Here is a 19,472-nt window from a genome sequence, read left to right on the forward strand (position 1 = left end):
AGCAGGAGCAACATAATGTTGACGTGACCTTCATGAATTGCATGGTTGGGAAAATCGTCAGTCAGTGAAATTAGATTTATGCCATGATAGTAATATTGTCATAGTTGTAATGAAAATGTTGTGATAAAATTAATCGATTTCCGATTTCTTTTGCATGTGATAATCCCGTGAGCCTCTCCTGCTTCGAGTGAAAGGAGTCTAGTCTGCTAGTTCGTCGCTGTGGTGTCCGCGAGCGCGACGCCTGGCTTCTACTGCGTGCCGGATTTCAGCCTGAACATACACAAGACGCTATGCACAGAGATGTTAAGAGACGCTTGAATGATAAACATGGTGAGATCAATCCAATTTTATTGTGGCTTGTCATGGAACATTGTACTGTTTGACTGACTCGTTGGCCTAGTGGTCGCAAGCGTGACTGCTATACACGAGGTCTTGGGTTCGATTCCCAGGTCGCGACGAAATCGCTTTGTGGGTTTTAGAATTTGGTCTCAAACCATATAGTGCTTGATGGAGGCACTGTGTAGAATCGCGATATGTGTTGAGATGTTGATGTGTGATTAATGATGGTAGTTTTTTTTTAATTAATGAAATTGTAGATGATGATAGCTAGGTTCACAGGGTTGTGTGTTGCGCTTCAATCACAGGGTTGATTGACTGTTAAGTTGGAAGTCACAGAGATGACTGCCGTTGAGCACTTGTCACAGGGATGGCTGAAGTGTGTATCTTATGTTTGGTCACAGGGATTACCTGGTTTCTGTTTATTAACTAAAACTTCAAATTAGAATATTTCAGTTTAACGACATTTGATTGAATTGTGCATCAGACTATAGATTTTTGGTAAGGTGTTACGTTCACCTACTCAGTAATGTCATTGTGTTAATTTGTACTGATTTGTACCAATGGTGGATACCGGGGTGACTTGGAAAAGACCCGTTGGCCTGTGTGATGGCATCGGGGTGACCAAGAAGAGACCCGTATACATCAGTGGTACAGTTGGTGTCATATCACTGTGGTTGTGGTCCCTAGGAGGCCAGAATGGGCTGAGAGCTCGGCCAAGGGACAACGGTCACGTGAAGCCTAGCGATTTAGTAATTTACAAGTTGACTCTGATTAGCAATTCGATCTTTCTTTGATTACGTGCTTAGCTTTTAAGGTAGGTATCTAGTTTCTTCATTTGAATAGTGATTGCTATGTTTGTTGCTGGCCCATATGTTGTCAATATTTGATGCCTAAGCACTTTCTATTTCTGGCTTAACAGATATCATCTAAGGTGAACCGAGCCTGGAGAACAGGACGAGGTCTACTAGTCAAGCGGCGGGCGAGGTGCGCTGCAGTTGCTGTTTGGAGCGTCATCCTCCCCCAGATTCGTCGTGGAGGCCGTGTGAGTTGCGGCAGGCCAGGACATCGCATGTCATCGCACAAGGTGAAAGCATTCTATTGCATTGAAAATGTTTAGATTGGGATTGGTATGGTGTATGGTATGGTGTATAGTATGGTATGGTATGGTGTATGGTATGGTGTATAGTATGGTATGGTATGGTGTATGGTATGGTGTATAGTATGGTATGGTATGGTGTATGGTATGGTGTATAGTATGGTATGGTATGGTGTATGGTATGGTATGGTGTATGGTATGGTATGGTGTATGGTATGGTATGGTGTATGGTATGGTATGGTGTATGGTATGGTATGGTGTATGGTATGGTATGGTGTATTGTATGGTATGGTATGGTGTATGGTATGGTATGGTGTATTGTATAGTATATTATGGTGTATGGTATGGTATAGTGTATTGTATGGTATAGTATAGTGTATGGTATAGTGTATGGTATGGTATAGTGTATAGTATAGGTATAGTGTATAGTATGGTATGGTGTATGGTATGGTATAGTGTATGGTATATATAGTATAGTGTATGGTATGGTATAGTGTGTATGGTATAGGTATAGTGTGTATGGTATAGTATGGTGTATGGTATGGTATGGTGTATGGTATATGGTATGGTGTGTATATGGTATAGTGTATGGTATGGTATGGTGTATAGTATAGTATGGTGTATGGTATGGTATGGTGTATGGTTGTATGGTATGGTGTATATGGTATATGAGTAGTGTATGGTATGGTATAGTGTATGGTATAGTATATGTGTGTATGGTATATGGTATAGTGTATGGTATGGTATGGTAGTATGGTATGGTATGGTGTATATGGTATGGTATATGGTGTATGTATGGTATGGTAGTATGGTGTATGGTATATGGTATGGAGTATGGTATGGTATGGTATAGTGTATGGTATGGTATGGTGTATATGGTATGGTATGGTATGGTGTATGGTATGGGTATGGTATGGTGTATGGTATGGTATGGTGTATGGTATGGTGTATGTAGTATGGTATATGTTATGTATATGGTATGGTATGGTATAGTGTATGGTATGTATAGTATGAATATGGTGTATGGTAGGTATGGTATGGTATGGTGTATGGTATAGGTATAGTATGGTGTATGGTATGGTATGGTATAGTGTGTGGTATGGTGTATGGTATGGTATAGTGTATATGGTATGGTATGAGTATGGTATGGTATGGTGTATGGTATGGTATGTGTATGGTGTATGGTATGGTGTATGGTATGGTATGGTGTATGGTATGGTATGGTGTATGGTATGGTATGGTGTATGGTATGGTATGGTGTATGGTATGGTATGGTGTATGGTATGGTATGGTGTATGGTATGGTATAGGTATAGTGTATGTATGGTATGGTATAGTGTATATATAGGTATAGTGTATGGTATAGTATATGTATAGGTATGGTATGGTGTATGGTATGGTATGGTATAGTGTATGAGTATGAGTATGAGTATGTATGGTGTATATTATGGTATAGGTATAATTATGGTGTATGGTATAGTGTATGGTATAGTGTATATGGTATAGGTGTATATGTAGGTATGGTATAATATGTGTATGTATTGTATGTATGTTATGGTGTATGGTATGGTATATTGTATGTGTATGGTATGGTATGGTGTATGGTATTATATGGTATATGTAGTATGAATTATATGGTATGAGTGTATGGTATGGTATGGTGTATGGTATGGTATGGTGTATGGTATGGTTATGGTGTATGGTATGGTATGGTGTATGTATAGTATATGGTATAGTGTATATATGGTATAGTATATAATTATATGGTATAAGTATATGTATAGTATAGTATGGTATATAGTATAATTGTATAGTGTATGGTATATAGTATAGGTGTATGGTATAGTATAGTTATATAGTATAGTATAGGTGTATGGTATGGTATGGTGTATAGTATAATTATAGGTGTATATGGTATAGTATAGTGTATAGTATAGTATGGTTATATGGTATGGTATGGTGTGTATGAGTATAGGTATAGTGTATAAGGTATAGTATAATGAGTATGAGTATAGTGTATAATTTATAAGTATAATGTAATATAATTATTATAGGTATAGTGTATAGTATAGGTATAGTGTATATTATGGTTATGGTGTATAATTATAGTGTATAGTATAGTATAGTATATTAGTATAGTATATATGGTGTATATAGTATGGTATAGTGTATAGTATAGGTATAGTGTATGGTATGGTATGGTATGTATAGGTATAGTATAGTGTATGGTATGGTATAGTATGGTATATGGTATGGTGTATGGTATAGTGTATAGTATGGTATAGTATATGGTGTATAGTATGGTATAGGTATGGTATATAGTATGGTATGGTATAGTGTATGGTATGGTGTATGTGTATATAGTGTATGGTATGGTATGGTATATAGTGTGTATATGGTATGGTATGGTATAGGTGTATAGTATGGTATGGTATAGTGTATATGAGTATGGTATGTATATGGTATGGTATGGTATGGTGTATATGGTATGGTATGAGTATGGTGTATGGTATGGTATGGTATGGTTATGGTATAGTTATATAGTATAGTATATATAGGTATAGTGTATAGTATTATGGTATAGTATAGTGTATGGTATGGTATAGTATAGTGTATAGTATAGTATAGTATAGTGTATAGTATAAGTATGTGTGTATATGGTATGTATAGTGTATAGGTATAGGTGTATGGTATAGGTATGTATGGTGTATATGGTATGGTATGGTGTATGGTATGGTATGGTGTATATGGTATGGTATAGTGTATGGTATGGTATAGTTATATAGTATGAGTATAGTGTATAGTATGGTATAGTGTATGTTAGTATATGTGTATATAGGTGTATGGTATGGTATAATTGTATATGGTATGGTATGGTGTATAAGGTATGGTATAGTATAGTGTGTATGGTATGGTATGGTGTATGGTATAATTATGGTGTATGGTATGGTATAGTAATTATAGTATATATAGTATATGGTATATAGGTATAGTTATATGGTATATGGTATGGTATGGTGTATGGTATAGTATAGTTATGTATGGTATGGTATGGTATAAGTTATATGGTATAGTGTATGAAGGTATGAGTGTATATGGTATAAATTATGGTATGGTGTATGGTATATGAGTATAGGTATGGTGTATAGTATAGGTATGGTATAGTGTATGGTATAGTATGGTATAGTGTATGAGTATGGTATAAAATATTATGATTGTATAGTATATGTATAGGTATAGTGTATGGTATGGTATAGTATAGTTATATGGTATAGTATAGTATGGTATAGGTATAGTATATGGTATAGTATAGTATATGGTATGGTATGGTGTATGGTATGGTATGGTATGGTGTATGGTATGGTATGGTATGGTGTATGGTATGGTATGGTATGGTGTATGGTATGGTATGGTATGGTGTATGGTATGGTATGGTATGGTGTATGGTATGGTATGGTATGGTGTATGGTATGGTATGGTATGGTGTATGGTATGGTATGGTATGGTGTATGGTATGGTATGGTATGGTGTATGGTATGGTATGGTATAGTGTATAGGTATAGGTATGGTATAGTGTATGGTATGGTATGGTATATGGTGTATGGTATGGTGGTATGGTGTATGTGTATGGTATGGTATGGTGTATATGGTATGGTATAGGTGTATGGTATGGTATGGTGTATGGTATGGTATAGTGTATGGTATGGTATAGTGTATGGTATGGTATGGTATAGGTATGGTATGGTATGTATATGGTGTATATAGTATGGTATGGTATGGTGTATGGTATGGTATGTGTATGGTGTATGGTATGGTATATGGTGTATGGTATGGTATGGTATGGTATGTGTATGGTATGGTATGGTATGGTATGGTATGGTACAATACAGTATGGTATGGTACAGTACAGTATGGTATGTACAGTATAAGGTATGGTATGGTACAGTATAAGGTAAGGTATGGTACGGTGGTAAGTATGGTATGGTACGGTATAAGGTATGGTATGGTACGGTATAAGGTATGGTATGGTACGGTATAAGGTATGGTATGGTACGGTATAAGGTATGGTATGGTACGGTATAAGGTATGGTATGGTATAAGGTATGGTATGATCTATGGTATGGTTCTTGTGGTATTTGTATGTTCGGTAATGGTTGGTATGTGTTGCTGGGGAGTTTGTTCCGCCACTTCTTCTCCCCACCTAGAACACGTAGAAAGTGGCGAAGGGCGGGCGTTTTGGGGGCTGTCTTTTGTTCTGACTAATTTGAATAAACGTTTGAGTTTTTAGTTTGAGTTTCTTTGAGTTATCTCTTTGCTTGATTACCCTAACTGATGTCGGACGATAGTGCCATCCTGATGACGCCTCCGACATATACGTAATTCAATATAGTTGTTATTGTTGTCAAAAAAAAAATTGTGCAGCGTACAACGCGCGCGTTTTGTTATTGAAGCCGGCCGGCCATTGCTTTCATTTCAAACTGATGTTTTTGCTTGAAGCCGACAGGTAGCGCTAGGCGGCTCTTGTGGTAATCATTCCTATCTCGATGTTGGTAATGTATAACAGGGAAGAGTAGGCATGGAATAAGGTAAATATATTATAAAAAATGTTTTATATTATAAAAAAAAACTATATTAAACAGATAACTTAGAAAGGGCTAAAAATAAATCATCGTTGGTTTGGTTAAATAACTTTTATTAAAATTAAAGTGGTTAACAGTAGTAAGTAGAAAAAAAAATAGGTATAATCAATATTTAAACTTATTAGTTAACAATATCACCTGATCTCACGTTGTCAACAACTGAATATAAATAGTAACAAAATACATATATCTCTTAGAAGAACCTTTTAATACTGTTTACAAAAATATTGTAAAATAGTGGGTAAGTTAGGTATGTTTCGAAACTAATATTACAACTCATCCTATTTAATACTGTAGCAGGCCATTTCTATTAAACATTTTGTACTTTTATTTGTTATTTGTAAGTTTGAAAATATATTTTATCACTAAAAGCCAAAACTTCCGTGTTCATAATATCACATTTTACATGTACGATCTAAATACCTTGAAGTTTTATTTTTACGCAGCTTGAAAAGTTAAATGCGCAAAGATATATAGGTATATGAATAGTTTGGTCAGAAAATAATGCAGAATCAATTAAAACTACTTTCTTTTAAAACGTCTTCATAAAAATCCCAGTCTAATTATATTTATTACTAGCTGGTGCCCGCGACTTCGTCTGCGCAGGTTTAGTATTTCGAACAATATGTTTACAAATTGTAGCCTATGTGCTATTCTGACGTAGAAGCTATATTATTGTAAAGTTTCATTAAAATCCATTCAGTAGTTTTTGCGTGAAAGAGTAACAAACATCCATACATCCATACATACAAACTTTCGCGTTTATAATATTAGTAGGATCATTTTTCTGAGGTTTTGGAAACTGAATCAAAACGCTTTCTTTAGACTTACAAAGACCGCTAGAGAACCTAATTTTTTTGAAGTCGTTAAAAAAACCTCTGGGGTGCCTGAGGTCTTGCAGATTTAACGTTACACGTATACAGCTCTGGTGATGCATAAAAAATCAGTGATTCTAATTGAAGACCTAAATACATTATGAATTCGAAAATGACAAAACCCTAATCGTCAAGCAAAGCGTGCACAAATATTTCATTAACTTTATCGTTCTTCAGCTGCTCTTTTATGTCTTTTGTCATTTCTTTGTCCAGGTCATACTCGCAGTCACTCAACACGTAGACCACGATCCTACGCTGACTGTCCTTCCCCTCTGCCAACATGCCCTTCAAAACGGCCCCATTAAACCTCGACCTTGAATAACCGAACCTAAATTGATCAACTAAGTAATTGGCCAGAGCACCAGAATACAGCTCTATTATGGAGTCGAAGTATGTTTCCACGAGCTGGGCCACCTCCTGCACTATGTACCTCCCGAGGACGAAGCCCACAGCCTCCACGCCCTCCGACTTCCTCCGCTTCACATCAGCGAACACGTCCGGCATCTGTTTCATGCTCTGCCTCACCGCTCTGTAGTACAACATTGTCAGATGCACCTGCACGTACTTGTCGAAGTATTCCTGTTTGGGCATGAATGTCCTCATCCAGGTTAAGATCTTCTCTATGATTGACAAACAACAAGGGTAGTCAGTGTTTAAGAACGCGGCGTTATATTTTAAGCTTTCAAAAATCTGAACCAGTCTGTACTTGATATTGGAGTCCTCACCGATCCCCTTCTTGTCTTTACAGCGCAGAGCATCCAACTGTTCTAAAAACCTATTTCCTACAGTCATGAATCTTTTTTCTAAGTCTTCATCACTCTTGGAGAGCATCAAGTACCTGATGTAAAGCCCAGGGAAGGGTACCACCGGAACATGTTTGTCAGTATTGTCGAGCATCTGAAGCAATATCTTTTCGACGGACTCGCCGCTGTCGGGGAGAAGTTTCGCGATTTCAATGAGTATTCGGTCGGCGCCAGAATAAGATACTTTCTTCAGTGGAAAATATAAAGTAACGCAGTAGTCGGGTTTGATACTGGAAGGCAGCCAGTCAGTGTTTCTAAGAAGTCGACGGAGCCTCTCGCGTGGTGCCAGGTCGATATTGGAGAGAAGGGGTTTCACCGTATCCCACACCCTGAGGTCAGCGCCAGCGCCTGCGCGTCGGAAGTACAGCAACGCTACTCGCAGCGCGACTGCTGGGCGCAGCTTGACTGCTGCCGCGAAGGTGTCGAGCACTGCGCCGCCCGCAGAGCGCATGCTGAGCGTTAAGGCTACTCTCACCGTGCGCCGCTCGGCCGCTAGCGCACGAGTTAGCGAGGCTCTCTCCGCTTCCCGACAGCGCATCGCGAGCGTCGCGACAGCCTTCACACCAGCCTTGCGCCAACCCCACTCCGCCAAGTTGATGGCTGGCCGGGCGCGGTGTGCGCACGCCCTTAGCGCTGCCGCGAGCCTCACACGGTCCTTGCCCGCAGCGTCACACTCACGTATTGTCGCCTCCAAGTTAGCTCCCAGTATAGTTGCCAGCACACGTGCCAACGTTATATTCTGTTCTTTTCCATCTTCATTCATCGTCTTCTCTTTTAAAGCGATGCGGAGCAACGCCGTAACGTCATGTTTCTGATCAAAGTATACAACTAGTTTTGAGACAAATTTATTGAACCTAGTCTTACGAGCCGACAATATATCCACGACTTGTTTCACTTCGAGAGCAGATGGATCATGTCTAAGAGCGTTCACCAGTGCTGCTTCGTCTCGTCTGAACTCCATGTTGTGTCGCAGTAGTTCGCGCCTCGCAATGTGAGCGTTATAAAGACGTTCTAGTAATGGACGCGCTAGGTCTGCATCCCGCTGTGCTAATGCTACCACTGCCTCCACCACTGGCGAATTGGACTTCACGCGAACGCGGTATATTTTCAAGACATCTAGCAGCTGACCGAGCCGTTCTGCGGCTACTTTTGGTTCTGCGTCTGCAGCTGAAGCTGCTAACAGGTTCTGAAGACCGACAGCAACACGCTCTCGTTCGTCCCTTTTCAGGGAATATTCCGCCAGCGTGGAAAAGTCTTTCAAAAAGGCGACGCGGACAGCTTGTTCACATTCGCCAGTTAGTAATTGGCGAATCACAACGGCATGCAGCCCCTCACGGCACGCAGCTTCGGGAGGTCCCCCGTCGAGTCCGAGACCATGGCCGAACTCCAGCAAATGTTGCCAGACGTCAGCAGGCAGACGCCACACGTTGGCGCGCTTCACGAGACTGCGCAGTATAGAGGCGCGCGAGTGCGGCGGCTCATTGCTGTGACGCACGGCGAGCTGAAGCAGCGCTGTCACCGCATCGGTACGACCACCGCTTTTGCTCACTAACACAAGGAAAATGTCGCGCCGCCTGTCTGCTGAACCGGTCGCACCCAGTCGCTGACTTAACTCATGCAAAGTACTATCAAAACTACTGAAACGAAATTCGTCGAACAGGCGATCCAAATCGGTTTTCACTCGTATTATACATTCTTCATCATAAGCAAAATCTGCACAATAGGCAGCACCACAACATTGCATAGACATAAGCGCTTTTGGGAACTCTATATTGTCCATCCTACAGACTGGCCTTAAGTCTTCGTCATCGAAGACATTCGAATCGGAATCGGCCCGCGCTGGAGGATCCGGCGTGGAGTACGGCCAGTCCGGCACAGACTCTCCCACGTCCTTCTCCACGAACACTCGTTTCTTGAATGCGGCTCTCTTGTCGGGACTGAATCGCTTGATCAGTGGCTCCACGGCTTTATAGTTGAACCAATGCTGCAGGTAGCTCGCCCGAGCGAGCTGCAGCACTACTTCCTGACACTCCTCGACACTGAGCCGAGCGGCGAGGCTCGGGATGTGCAGGATATACGCCGTGTACAGCTCCAACTTACTCCACAATCTAGCTTTGTGACAGCGCACGATGTAGTCAGTCGCCGATGGACTGAGGCGACTAAAGCTGTTCATGTTGAAATACTTCTCCGTGATGTCGAGGAATACATCGGCGTCCGACTTCAGCACACTTTTCACGCTGTTGTAGTAGACCTTCTCTTGTGCGAGATAGCGCGCTTGCACATCATCATCCGTCGCCAACGCATCGAAGTATATTTTAGCAACTCGAGGACATTTCTCACACAGTACCTTCAAATAATGACAGGATATCTTTGCCAGTATGTTGGGAACCTCCTCCAGTATGAAGTCTTGGCTGCAGAGTTTAAGGAACTTTATGGCATAGTCAAAGGAGTTCGGTTTGTAGTGCTGATAGAACTGCTGGCACATTGCTGGCTCTCGCAGGTTGATGTAGAGCCAGTGTTTCATTCTGGTGACCGCCGGCGGCAGCATCTCTGGGAAGAGAACGTCTTCCAAGTGTTTGGGGTTAATGATGTCCTGGTGGTGTACTAGCCAGGTCGCTCTCAGGGCTCTGCTCACGTACAGCATGTCGTCGTGTTTCAGGTTATGTATTATGTAGTGCACATGTTGCAGTTTGACGGCGAGGTCTATCTTCAAGAGTCGGTCGAGTGGAGACATCTCGGGCAGAGCCTCCACATCAGGGAACTTGGCTCCGCTCTCATGAGCCTCGCGCACTAAGCTGTTGAGGTGTCGGTGACGTTGGCCCAGGTTGTCGCCAGACAACGTTACTGGTGTAAGTGGCGCCATCTGTAAACATTAAAGTTAATTCATTGGGTTGCGCTCATATTGGCACTGATGTCTGAAAATTACGTACAGAAGATTAAAATACTTCACAATACTTGAGTAGACTTTGGAAGGTAGCATTAAACAATTTTCTTTAGTTCATTAACTACATAGTATTTCCAGGTAGTTTTACACTAGGTCCGTCCGTGATTCTAGCTCACATCCCTAGGATCTAGGACTGCCATCCGTCCGGGTTTCCCCGGATTTGTCCTCGTTTGGAGGCCGTCCGGGGGCCGTCTGGGCGGGGTTTCAAGAAGTGTCCGGGGAAAACCCGATCACTTTTCATGTAAGAAAGCACCTCATTGAATTTAAGTAAATGTTTATAGTAAATGGATTACAAATTAGGTATTATTTTGTTTAAAAAAATCGTACTCGTTCAGGGAAAACATGCGATTTACGCCAATGTCCGGGTTTTTTTATGTTTGTCCGGGTTTGGCGAAATTCGAGATGGCAACTCGGAACTAGTTATGGCACCCGTACAATACTTTAATATGCGCTTATAAATGCGCTATATAGGGCGGTTCCTATACGATTGCGCGACATTGTGCAAAATTGACGTCTAGAGTTAATATTATAGCATTGTGTGTTGTTAGGCAGTTGTACAGAAACAAAATTCTTTTGAATTGTTATTATAAATACTATGCTTTTAAAAAGAGATACATATAAAAAAAAAACAACTTTAACATTATGTGGTTTCAGGAACACTAAAATCTTTCCTTTTTACCTACATAACATACATTAACTGGACTATTAGTTAATTAATTAACTAACTAGCAGTAGGTACTTTTGTATTTATCTTGTGAAACATTTTTTTAAGAAAAAACATAAAACATAACCCTTCTTGGCAGTCGAATAAAATAGAAAACAATACAATGACATGCATTATCAGATAAAATTAAAGGTTATATCTGGCTATTCACTAGCAATTGAATCGATAAATTGGTGAAGTACCTAACCGACAAACAAGTCATGTTGATCAGAAGCAAACACAATAATAATACGTAATAAGGTAAATAATTGCTTACCTTAAAGTTTCTTAGTATTCCTTATAGATTCTATTTCACTACTTATACTTAACTTGGTAATATTAAAGAAAATTCTCAGTTAATTATCAGATTTAAGCATTATTTAAGAGAAAAACAATAACAAATGTTAGTACTGTGGACCGGCCCCATGACCTTGAGATTTTGAGATTATTTAAAGCGAATGACTGACATACCCACTATAACTCATTCGTTCATTCATTCGTGTGTTGCCGTAATTAAATATTATTATAATAAAGAAAAGTCTGAGATAAATCAGATAAATAAATAAATAAATATGAAACAAACAAGTAAATATTAAGTTCTTAATTGTTGTTAATTATTTACGTTTTGTTTTTATTAGGCGATCTTTAGACCTAAAGTAGTATCTAAGTTAATTGCGCAATTTAAATTGATCTTCTATGGAGCATCTGATGCTACGTTCACACGCGCGCGTTCAACGCAACATTCAACGGGCACATTCACGTTCACGAGCGTGAAACGGTACGCCCGAGCCCGTGAACGCGCCCGTGACCGTGAATGCCGCGAATCGGGCGAGTGTCGGTTTTTTGGCAAAGTTCAAAGGATGAAGGTGCGGGCGCCCGGCGACTTTTTACACGCGCACGGGCAGTCAGTCTTTCCTGCGCTTTCGCGACGAGTGGGTCTTCATTCAACGTTCTAAGAAAGTCGCTACGATCGGAGATTACAACATGGCGGAATGGTCAACGTCGTTCATCATTTTGTTCCTTTTTCCAATGAAAATAAGTTAAGCCAAAGGCTATGACAGCAACAACACCGAGATCCTCGCTGCTCGCCATTCTTGCACTGACTGACACGACGGCGCGCGTGTGAACAGCTTGAATGTTCGCCGGCCCGTGACGGGCTGCACGCCGCGCGTGTGAACGTAGCATGGAATATTCAAACCGGTCAAGTACGAGTCGCACTCGTGTATAGATAGATGGTTCCGCACAGTGATGGTATATGTATTTATTGTGTTCAATTTATACCTATTATCTCTATCTTTGCCAAAATAAGAAATTATTCAAGAGGCACTTAAGTATTTGCAAACGGAACGCGTCCCTAGTCTTACAAGTAATTAGCTAAGTCATAAAAGCATAACTTGCTCACTGGATGCTGGGAACCAGGGGATCACCGCACCATATCACTGGTAGTCCTATTTCACGGCATATTATTTTGTTTTTCATCATCGCGCGCATTTATTGATACCGGCCTGGCATTGCTTTGGTGATGACGAACTGATGTTTTTGCTTGAGAACGATAGGTGGTGCTAGGCGACTTTTGTGGTCATGTATAACAGGGAAGAGAAGATAGGAAATGAGGTTAATGTCCCAAAGCCTGTTTTATATTAGTAAAAAATAATCTGACAACTATTTCAAATAGATAACTTAGATGGGGCTAAGAAGATACTCCGTTGGTTTGGTTAAATAACTTTTATTAAAATTAAAGTGGTTAACAATAGTAAGTAGAAAAAAAATAGGTTTACTCAATATCTTATCTTATATAAGTTAACAATATCACTTCATCTCACGTTGTCAACAACTGAATAAAAATAGTAACAAAATATATCTCTAAGAACCAAATACTGTTTTCAAAAATATTGCAAAATAGTGTGGTAGGGTATGTATCGAAACTAATATTACAACTCATCCTATTTTAATACTGTAGCAGGCAATTTCACTTTTATTTGTTATTTGTAAGATTGAAAACATATTTTTATTACTAAAAAGCCAAAGATTACGCAAAACCGAACTTTATGTTCGTAATATCACATTTTACATGTACGATCTAAATACCTACAAGTTTTACTTTAACGCAGCTTGTACAGTTAAATGCGAAAAGATATATCAATGCTTTGATCAGAAAAAAAATCCCAGTCTGATTATATATTTTTTTCATTTTTTCTAGGATTTCGGAAACTGAATTAAAACGCTTTCTTCAGACTTCATAGACGTCTCCGAGAAATCGAGAAACAAAGCCAAAAAATAAGCAGACAATTTGAGAAGCTTTTTTTAAGTGGGTTAAATACGTTTGGGGTGTCTGAGGTGTTGCGGATTTAACGTTACACGTATACAGCTCTGGTGATGCATAAAAAATCAGTGATTCTAATTGAAGACCTAAATACATTATGAATTCGAAAATGACAAAACCCTAATCGTCAATCAGAGCTTGCACAAATATTTCATTAACTTTATCGTTCTTCAGCTGCTCTTTTATGTCTTTTGTCATCTCTTTGTCCACGTCGTATTGACAATCTCTCAACACGTAGACGACAATTCTTCGTTGACTGTCCTTCCCCTCTGCCAACATACCCTTCAAAACGGCCCCATTAAACCTCGACCTTGAATAACCGAACCTAAATTGATTACCTAAGTAATTGACCAGAGCACCAGAATACAGCTCTATTATGGAGTCGAAGTATGTTTCCACGAGCTGGGCCACCTCCTTCACTATGTACCTCCCGAGGACGAAGCCCACAGCCTCCACGCCCTCCGACTTCCTCCGCTTCACATCAGCGAACACGTCCGGCATCTGTTTCATGCTCTGCCTCACCGCTCTGTAGTACAACATTGTCAGATGCACCTGCACGTACTTGTCGAAGTATTCCTGTTTGGGCATGAATGTCCTCATCCAGGTTAAGATCTTCTCTATGATTGACAAACAACAAGGGTAGTCAGTGTTTAAGAACGCGGCGTTATATTTTAAGCTTTCAAAAATTTGAACTAGTCTGTACTTTAAATCACCTATCCCCTTGTTTCCTTTAGAACGCAGAACCTCCAACTGTTCTAAAAACCTATTTCCTACAGTCATGAATCTTTTTTCCAAGTCCTCATCACTCTTGGAGAGCATCAAGTACCTGATATAAAGTCCAGGGAAGGGTACCTCCGGAACATGTGTGTCAGTATTGTCGAGCATCTCAAGCAATATCTTTTCGACGGACTCGCCGCTGTCGGGGAGAAGTTTCGCGATTTCAATGAGTATTCGGTCGGCGCCAGAATAAGATACTTTCTTCAGTGGAAAATATAAAGTAACGCAGTAGTCGGGTTTGATACTGGAAGGCAGCCAGTCAGTGTTTCTAAGAAGTCGACGGAGCCTCTCGCGTGGTGCCAGGTCGATACTGGAGAGCAGGGGTTTCACCGTATCCCACACCCTGAGGTCAGCGCCAGCGCCTGCGTGTCGGAAGTACAGCAACGCTACTCGCAGCGCGACTGCCGGCCGCAGCTTGACTGCTGCCGCGAAGGTGTCGAGCACTGCGCCGCCCGCAGAGCGCATGCTGAGCGCTAAGGCTACTCTCACCGTGCGCCGCTCGGCCGCTAGCGCACGAGTTAGCGAGGCTCTCTCTGCTTCCCGACAGCGCATCGCGAGCGTCGCGACAGCTTTCACACCAGCCTTGCGCCAGCCCCACTCCGCCAAGTTGATGGCAGGCCGGGCGCGGTGTGCGCACGCCCTTAGAGCCGCCGCAAGCCTCACACGGTCCTTGCCCGCAGCGTCACACTCACGTATTGTCGCCTCCAAGTTAGCTCCCAGTATAGTTGCCAGCACACGTGCCAACGTTATATTCTGTTCTTTTCCATCTTCATTCATCGTCTTCTCTTTTAAAGCGATGCGGAGCAACGCCGTAACGTCATGTTTCTGATCATAGTACACAACTAGTTTTGAGGCAAATTTATTGAACCTAGTCTTACGAGCCGACAATATATCCACAACTTGTTTCACTTCGAGAGCAGATGGATCATGTCTAAGAGCGTTCACCAGTGCTGCTTCGTCTCGTCTGAACTCCATGTTATGTCGCAGTAGCTCGCGCCTCGCAATGTGAGCGTTATAAAGACGTTCTAGTAATGGACGCGCTAGGTCTGCATCCCGCTTAGCCAAAGCCACCACTGCTTCCACCACTGGCGAATTGGACTTAACGCGAACGCGGTATGTTTTTAAGACATCTAGCAGCTGACCGAGTCGTTCTGCGGCTACTTTTGGTTCTGCGTCTGCAGCTGAAGCTGCTAACAGGTTCTGGAGACCGACGGCAACACGCTCTCGTTCGTCCTTCTTCAGGGAATATTCCGCCAGCGTGGAAAAGTCGTTCAAAAATGCGACGCGGACAGCTTGTTCACATTCGCCAGCTAGTAATTGGCGAATCACAACGGCATGCAGCCCCTCACGGCACGCGGCTTCGGGAGGTCCCCCGTCGAGTCCGAGACCATGGCCGAACTCCAGCAAATGTTGCCAGACGTCAGCAGGCAGACGCCATACGTTGGCGCGCTTCACCAGACTGCGCAGTATAGAGGCGCGCGAGTGTGACGGCTCATTGATGTGACGCACGGCGAGCTGAAGCAGCGCTGTCACCGCATCAGTACGACCTCCGCTTTTGCTGACCAACACAAGGAAAATATCGCGCCGCCTGTCTGCTGAACCGGTCGCACCCAGTCGCTGACTTAACTCATGCAAGGTACGATCAAAACTACTGAAACGAAATTCATCGAACAGGCGATCCAAATCGGTTTTCACTCGTATTATACATTCGTAGTCTTCAGCATACTCTGCTCGGCATGCATAGGCCGCACATTTCATTGACATTCCCATTCGTAGTGCTTCTGGGAACATCATATCGTTCATTCTACAGACTGGCCTTATGTCTTCGTCATCGAAGACATTAGGATCAGAGTCAACCTGCGGTGGCTCCGGCGTGGAGTACGGCCAGTCCGGCACAGACTCTCCCACGTCCTTCTCCACGAACACTCGTTTCTTGAATGCGGCTCTCTTGTCGGGACTGAGTCGCTTGATCAGCGGCTCCACGGCTTTATAACTGAACCTATACTGCAGGTAGCTCGCCCGAGCGAGCTGCAGCACTACTTCCTGACACTCCTCGACACTGAGCCGAGCGGCGAGGCTCGGGATGTGCAGGATATACGCCGCGTACAGCTCCAACTTGTTCCACAATCTAGCTTTGTGGCAGCGCACGATGTAGTCAGTCGCCGATGGACTGAGGCGACTAAAGCTGTTTATGTTGAAATACTTCTCCGTGATGTCGAGGAACACATCGGCGTCCGACTTCAGCACGCACTTCACGCTGTTGTAGTAGGACTTCTCTTGTGCGAGATAGCGCGCTTTCACATCATCATCCGTCGCCAACGCATCGAAGTATATTTTAGCAACTCGAGGACATTTCTCACACAGTACCTTCAAATAATGACAGGATATCTTTGCCAGTATGTTGGGAACCTCCTCCAGTATGAAGTCTTGGCTGCAGTGGTTAAGGAACTTTATGGCATAGTCAAAGGAGTTCGGTTTGTAGTGCTGATAGAACTGCTGGCACATTGCTGGCTCTCGCAGGTTGATGTAGAGCCAGTGTTTCATTCTGGTGACCGCCGGCGGCAGCATCTCTGGGAAGAGTACGTCTTCCAAGTGTTTGGGGTTAATGATGTCCTGGTGGTGTACTAGCCAGGTCGCTCTCAGGGCTCTGCTCACGTACAGCATGTCGTCGTGTTTCAGGTTATGTATTATGTAGTGCACATGTTGCAGTTTGACGGCGAGGTCTATCTTGAAGAGTCGGTCGAGCGGAGACAGTTCGGGCAGAACCTCCACATCAGGGAACTTGGCTCCGCTCTCATGAGCCTCGCGCACTAAGCTGTTGAGGTGTCGGTGACGTTGGCCCAGGTTGTCGCCAGACAACATGACTGGTGTAAGTGGCGCCATCTGTAAGCATTAAAGTTAATTCATTGGGTTGCGCTCATATTGGCATCGATGTCTGAAAATTACGAACTGAAGATTAAAAGACTTCACAATATTTGAGTAGACCTCGGAAGTAGTTGGAAGGTAACATGAAACAATTATTTTTATATATTTTCATATATCATTAATAATTGACTACATAGGTAGTATTTCCTGGAAGTTTTTGCACTAGGTCCGTCCGTGGTTTAGCTCACATCCCTGGGAACTAACTATGGCACCCGTACAATACTTTAATACCTACTATAATACTACTACTATATACGTTCTTAAGCCCCCAGTACACATTGGCCTGTGTTGGGCCAAGTTTTGCAATGCACAAATGTAGGTCACGATCAAATGGTGTTTACACATTGGCGCATGGCTCATTGCTGCCTGGCAAACCACTTGCGATGCGAAGGCTGCGGCTATTTATTATATTTGTATTATACTACACTACTATATTTATTTATTTTTACACGCAATAGGTACAAAAGTGTACTATCCTCAGCGGCCGGTGATGAACTAAACATTGGCCGAATGTGTAAACACCACAGGCCATGCTGGGCCACGATTCCTTTGATGTGTGCCCAAAAAACCGACAACTCGCCGAATGCACGCCAACATTGACAAATGTTCGCCAACGTGCACCAATTGCCAATACCCCGTGTACACATTGGTGATGGCGTGTATTGGCCACGCTTGGGCCAATGTGTGGCTTTAGATAAATGCGCTATTTAGGGTGGTTCCCAGACCGCACTATATGATTGCTTGACATCGTGCAAAATTGTTGTGAACTTATAGTAATCTGTGGTAGTACAAAAACAAAAGGTGGGTATTAACTTTTTTGATTGCTATTATAGGTAAATACTATGCTTTTTTAAAGAGATACATACTTATAAAAAAACAACTTTAACATTTTGTGGTTTCAGGTTTAACACTAAAATCTTTCCTTTTTACCTAGGTACCTACGTAATCATACTAGGTATAATAGTAACATACATTAACGGTGGCAGTAATTTATCTTGTGAAACAACTTTTTAGGAAAAAACATAACCCTTCTTGGCAGTCGAATAAAATAGAAAACAATACAATGACATGCATTATCAGATAAAATTAAAGGTTATATCTGGCTATTCACTAGCAATTGAATCGATAAATTGGTGAAGTACCTAACCGACAAACAAGTCATGTTGATCAGAAGCAAACACAATAATAATACGTAATAAGGTAAATAATTGCTTACCTTAAAGTTTCTTAGTATTCCTTATAGATTCTATTTCACGAGTTATACTTAACTTTTTAATGTTAACGAAAATTCTCAGTTAATTATCAGATTTAAGCATTATTTAGGAGAAAAACAATAACAAATGTTAGTACTGTTGACCGGCCCCATGACCTTGAGATTATTTTAGTTAGAGCGAATGACTGACACACCCATTATGACTCATTCGTTCATTCGATGTTGCCGTAAAAAAAAGTCTGAGAAAAAAGCCAAACATGTGAAACAGTAAATATAAAGTTCTTAATTGTTGTTAATTAATTACGTTTTGTTTTATTAGGCGATATTTAGACCTAAAGCAGTATCTAAGTTAATTGCACAATTTAAATTGATCGTCTATGGAGCGTCTAAAACAGTAGTTCCCAAACTTATTTTTCTCGTGGACCACCTTCAAAATTTTACTGGTTTCGGTGGACCCCCTGCTGCTACATTTCTACCACATTCTTAAAGTCGCCAAAAAATATGTGTTACTTCTGAGTTCTGTCCCTATATTCCGATATGTAAAATAAAAACGAAAAATGGTACATTTTATGTCACTTTATTTATTAAAAGAATAGAAATGTGTTAATGATAAAAAAGACCAGATAGTGTTATCTCGAGACAGTTTAATAGTTAAGTGATAAAAAACGATTGTATTATAAATGTTACCCCAGAGACTTAAAACAATAACATTGTCAATAATACTCACATAATTAATAGTGAAACCAGTTATTGTGAACATATACTGTGCAGAAACTCAAACTGTGCTACACTTTTATCAATTTCATAAGAATTCCCAAAATTGATATAAATTAAA

The 19,472-nt window shown here is 41.4% G+C and overlaps 2 protein-coding genes across 2 annotated transcripts; both read right to left on the reverse strand.

The window, feature by feature from the left end:
- Window positions 1-6,110: 6,110 nt before the first annotated feature.
- On the reverse strand, window positions 6,111-11,857 carry LOC135116603 (uncharacterized). The gene is made up of 2 exons (XM_064042310.1): window positions 11,677-11,857; window positions 6,111-10,615 (listed from the first exon to the last, which is right to left on the reverse strand). The coding sequence occupies exon 2, from the start codon at window positions 10,613-10,615 to the stop codon at window positions 7,073-7,075; it is 3,543 nt and encodes a 1,180-aa protein (XP_063898380.1). The 5' UTR covers window positions 11,677-11,857; the 3' UTR covers window positions 6,111-7,072.
- A 1,252-nt stretch (window positions 11,858-13,109) lies between these two features.
- On the reverse strand, window positions 13,110-18,801 carry LOC110382432 (uncharacterized). Its single transcript, XM_064042277.1, has 2 exons — window positions 18,641-18,801; window positions 13,110-17,382 (listed from the first exon to the last, which is right to left on the reverse strand). Exon 2 carries the CDS (start codon window positions 17,380-17,382, stop codon window positions 13,843-13,845), a length of 3,540 nt encoding a protein of 1,179 aa, XP_063898347.1. The 5' UTR covers window positions 18,641-18,801; the 3' UTR covers window positions 13,110-13,842.
- Between the last annotated feature and the right edge of the window lie 671 nt (window positions 18,802-19,472).

Source organism: Helicoverpa armigera, chromosome 28 (assembly GCF_030705265.1).
Source record: "Helicoverpa armigera isolate CAAS_96S chromosome 28, ASM3070526v1, whole genome shotgun sequence".
Classification (NCBI taxonomy): Eukaryota; Metazoa; Arthropoda; class Insecta; order Lepidoptera; family Noctuidae; genus Helicoverpa; species Helicoverpa armigera.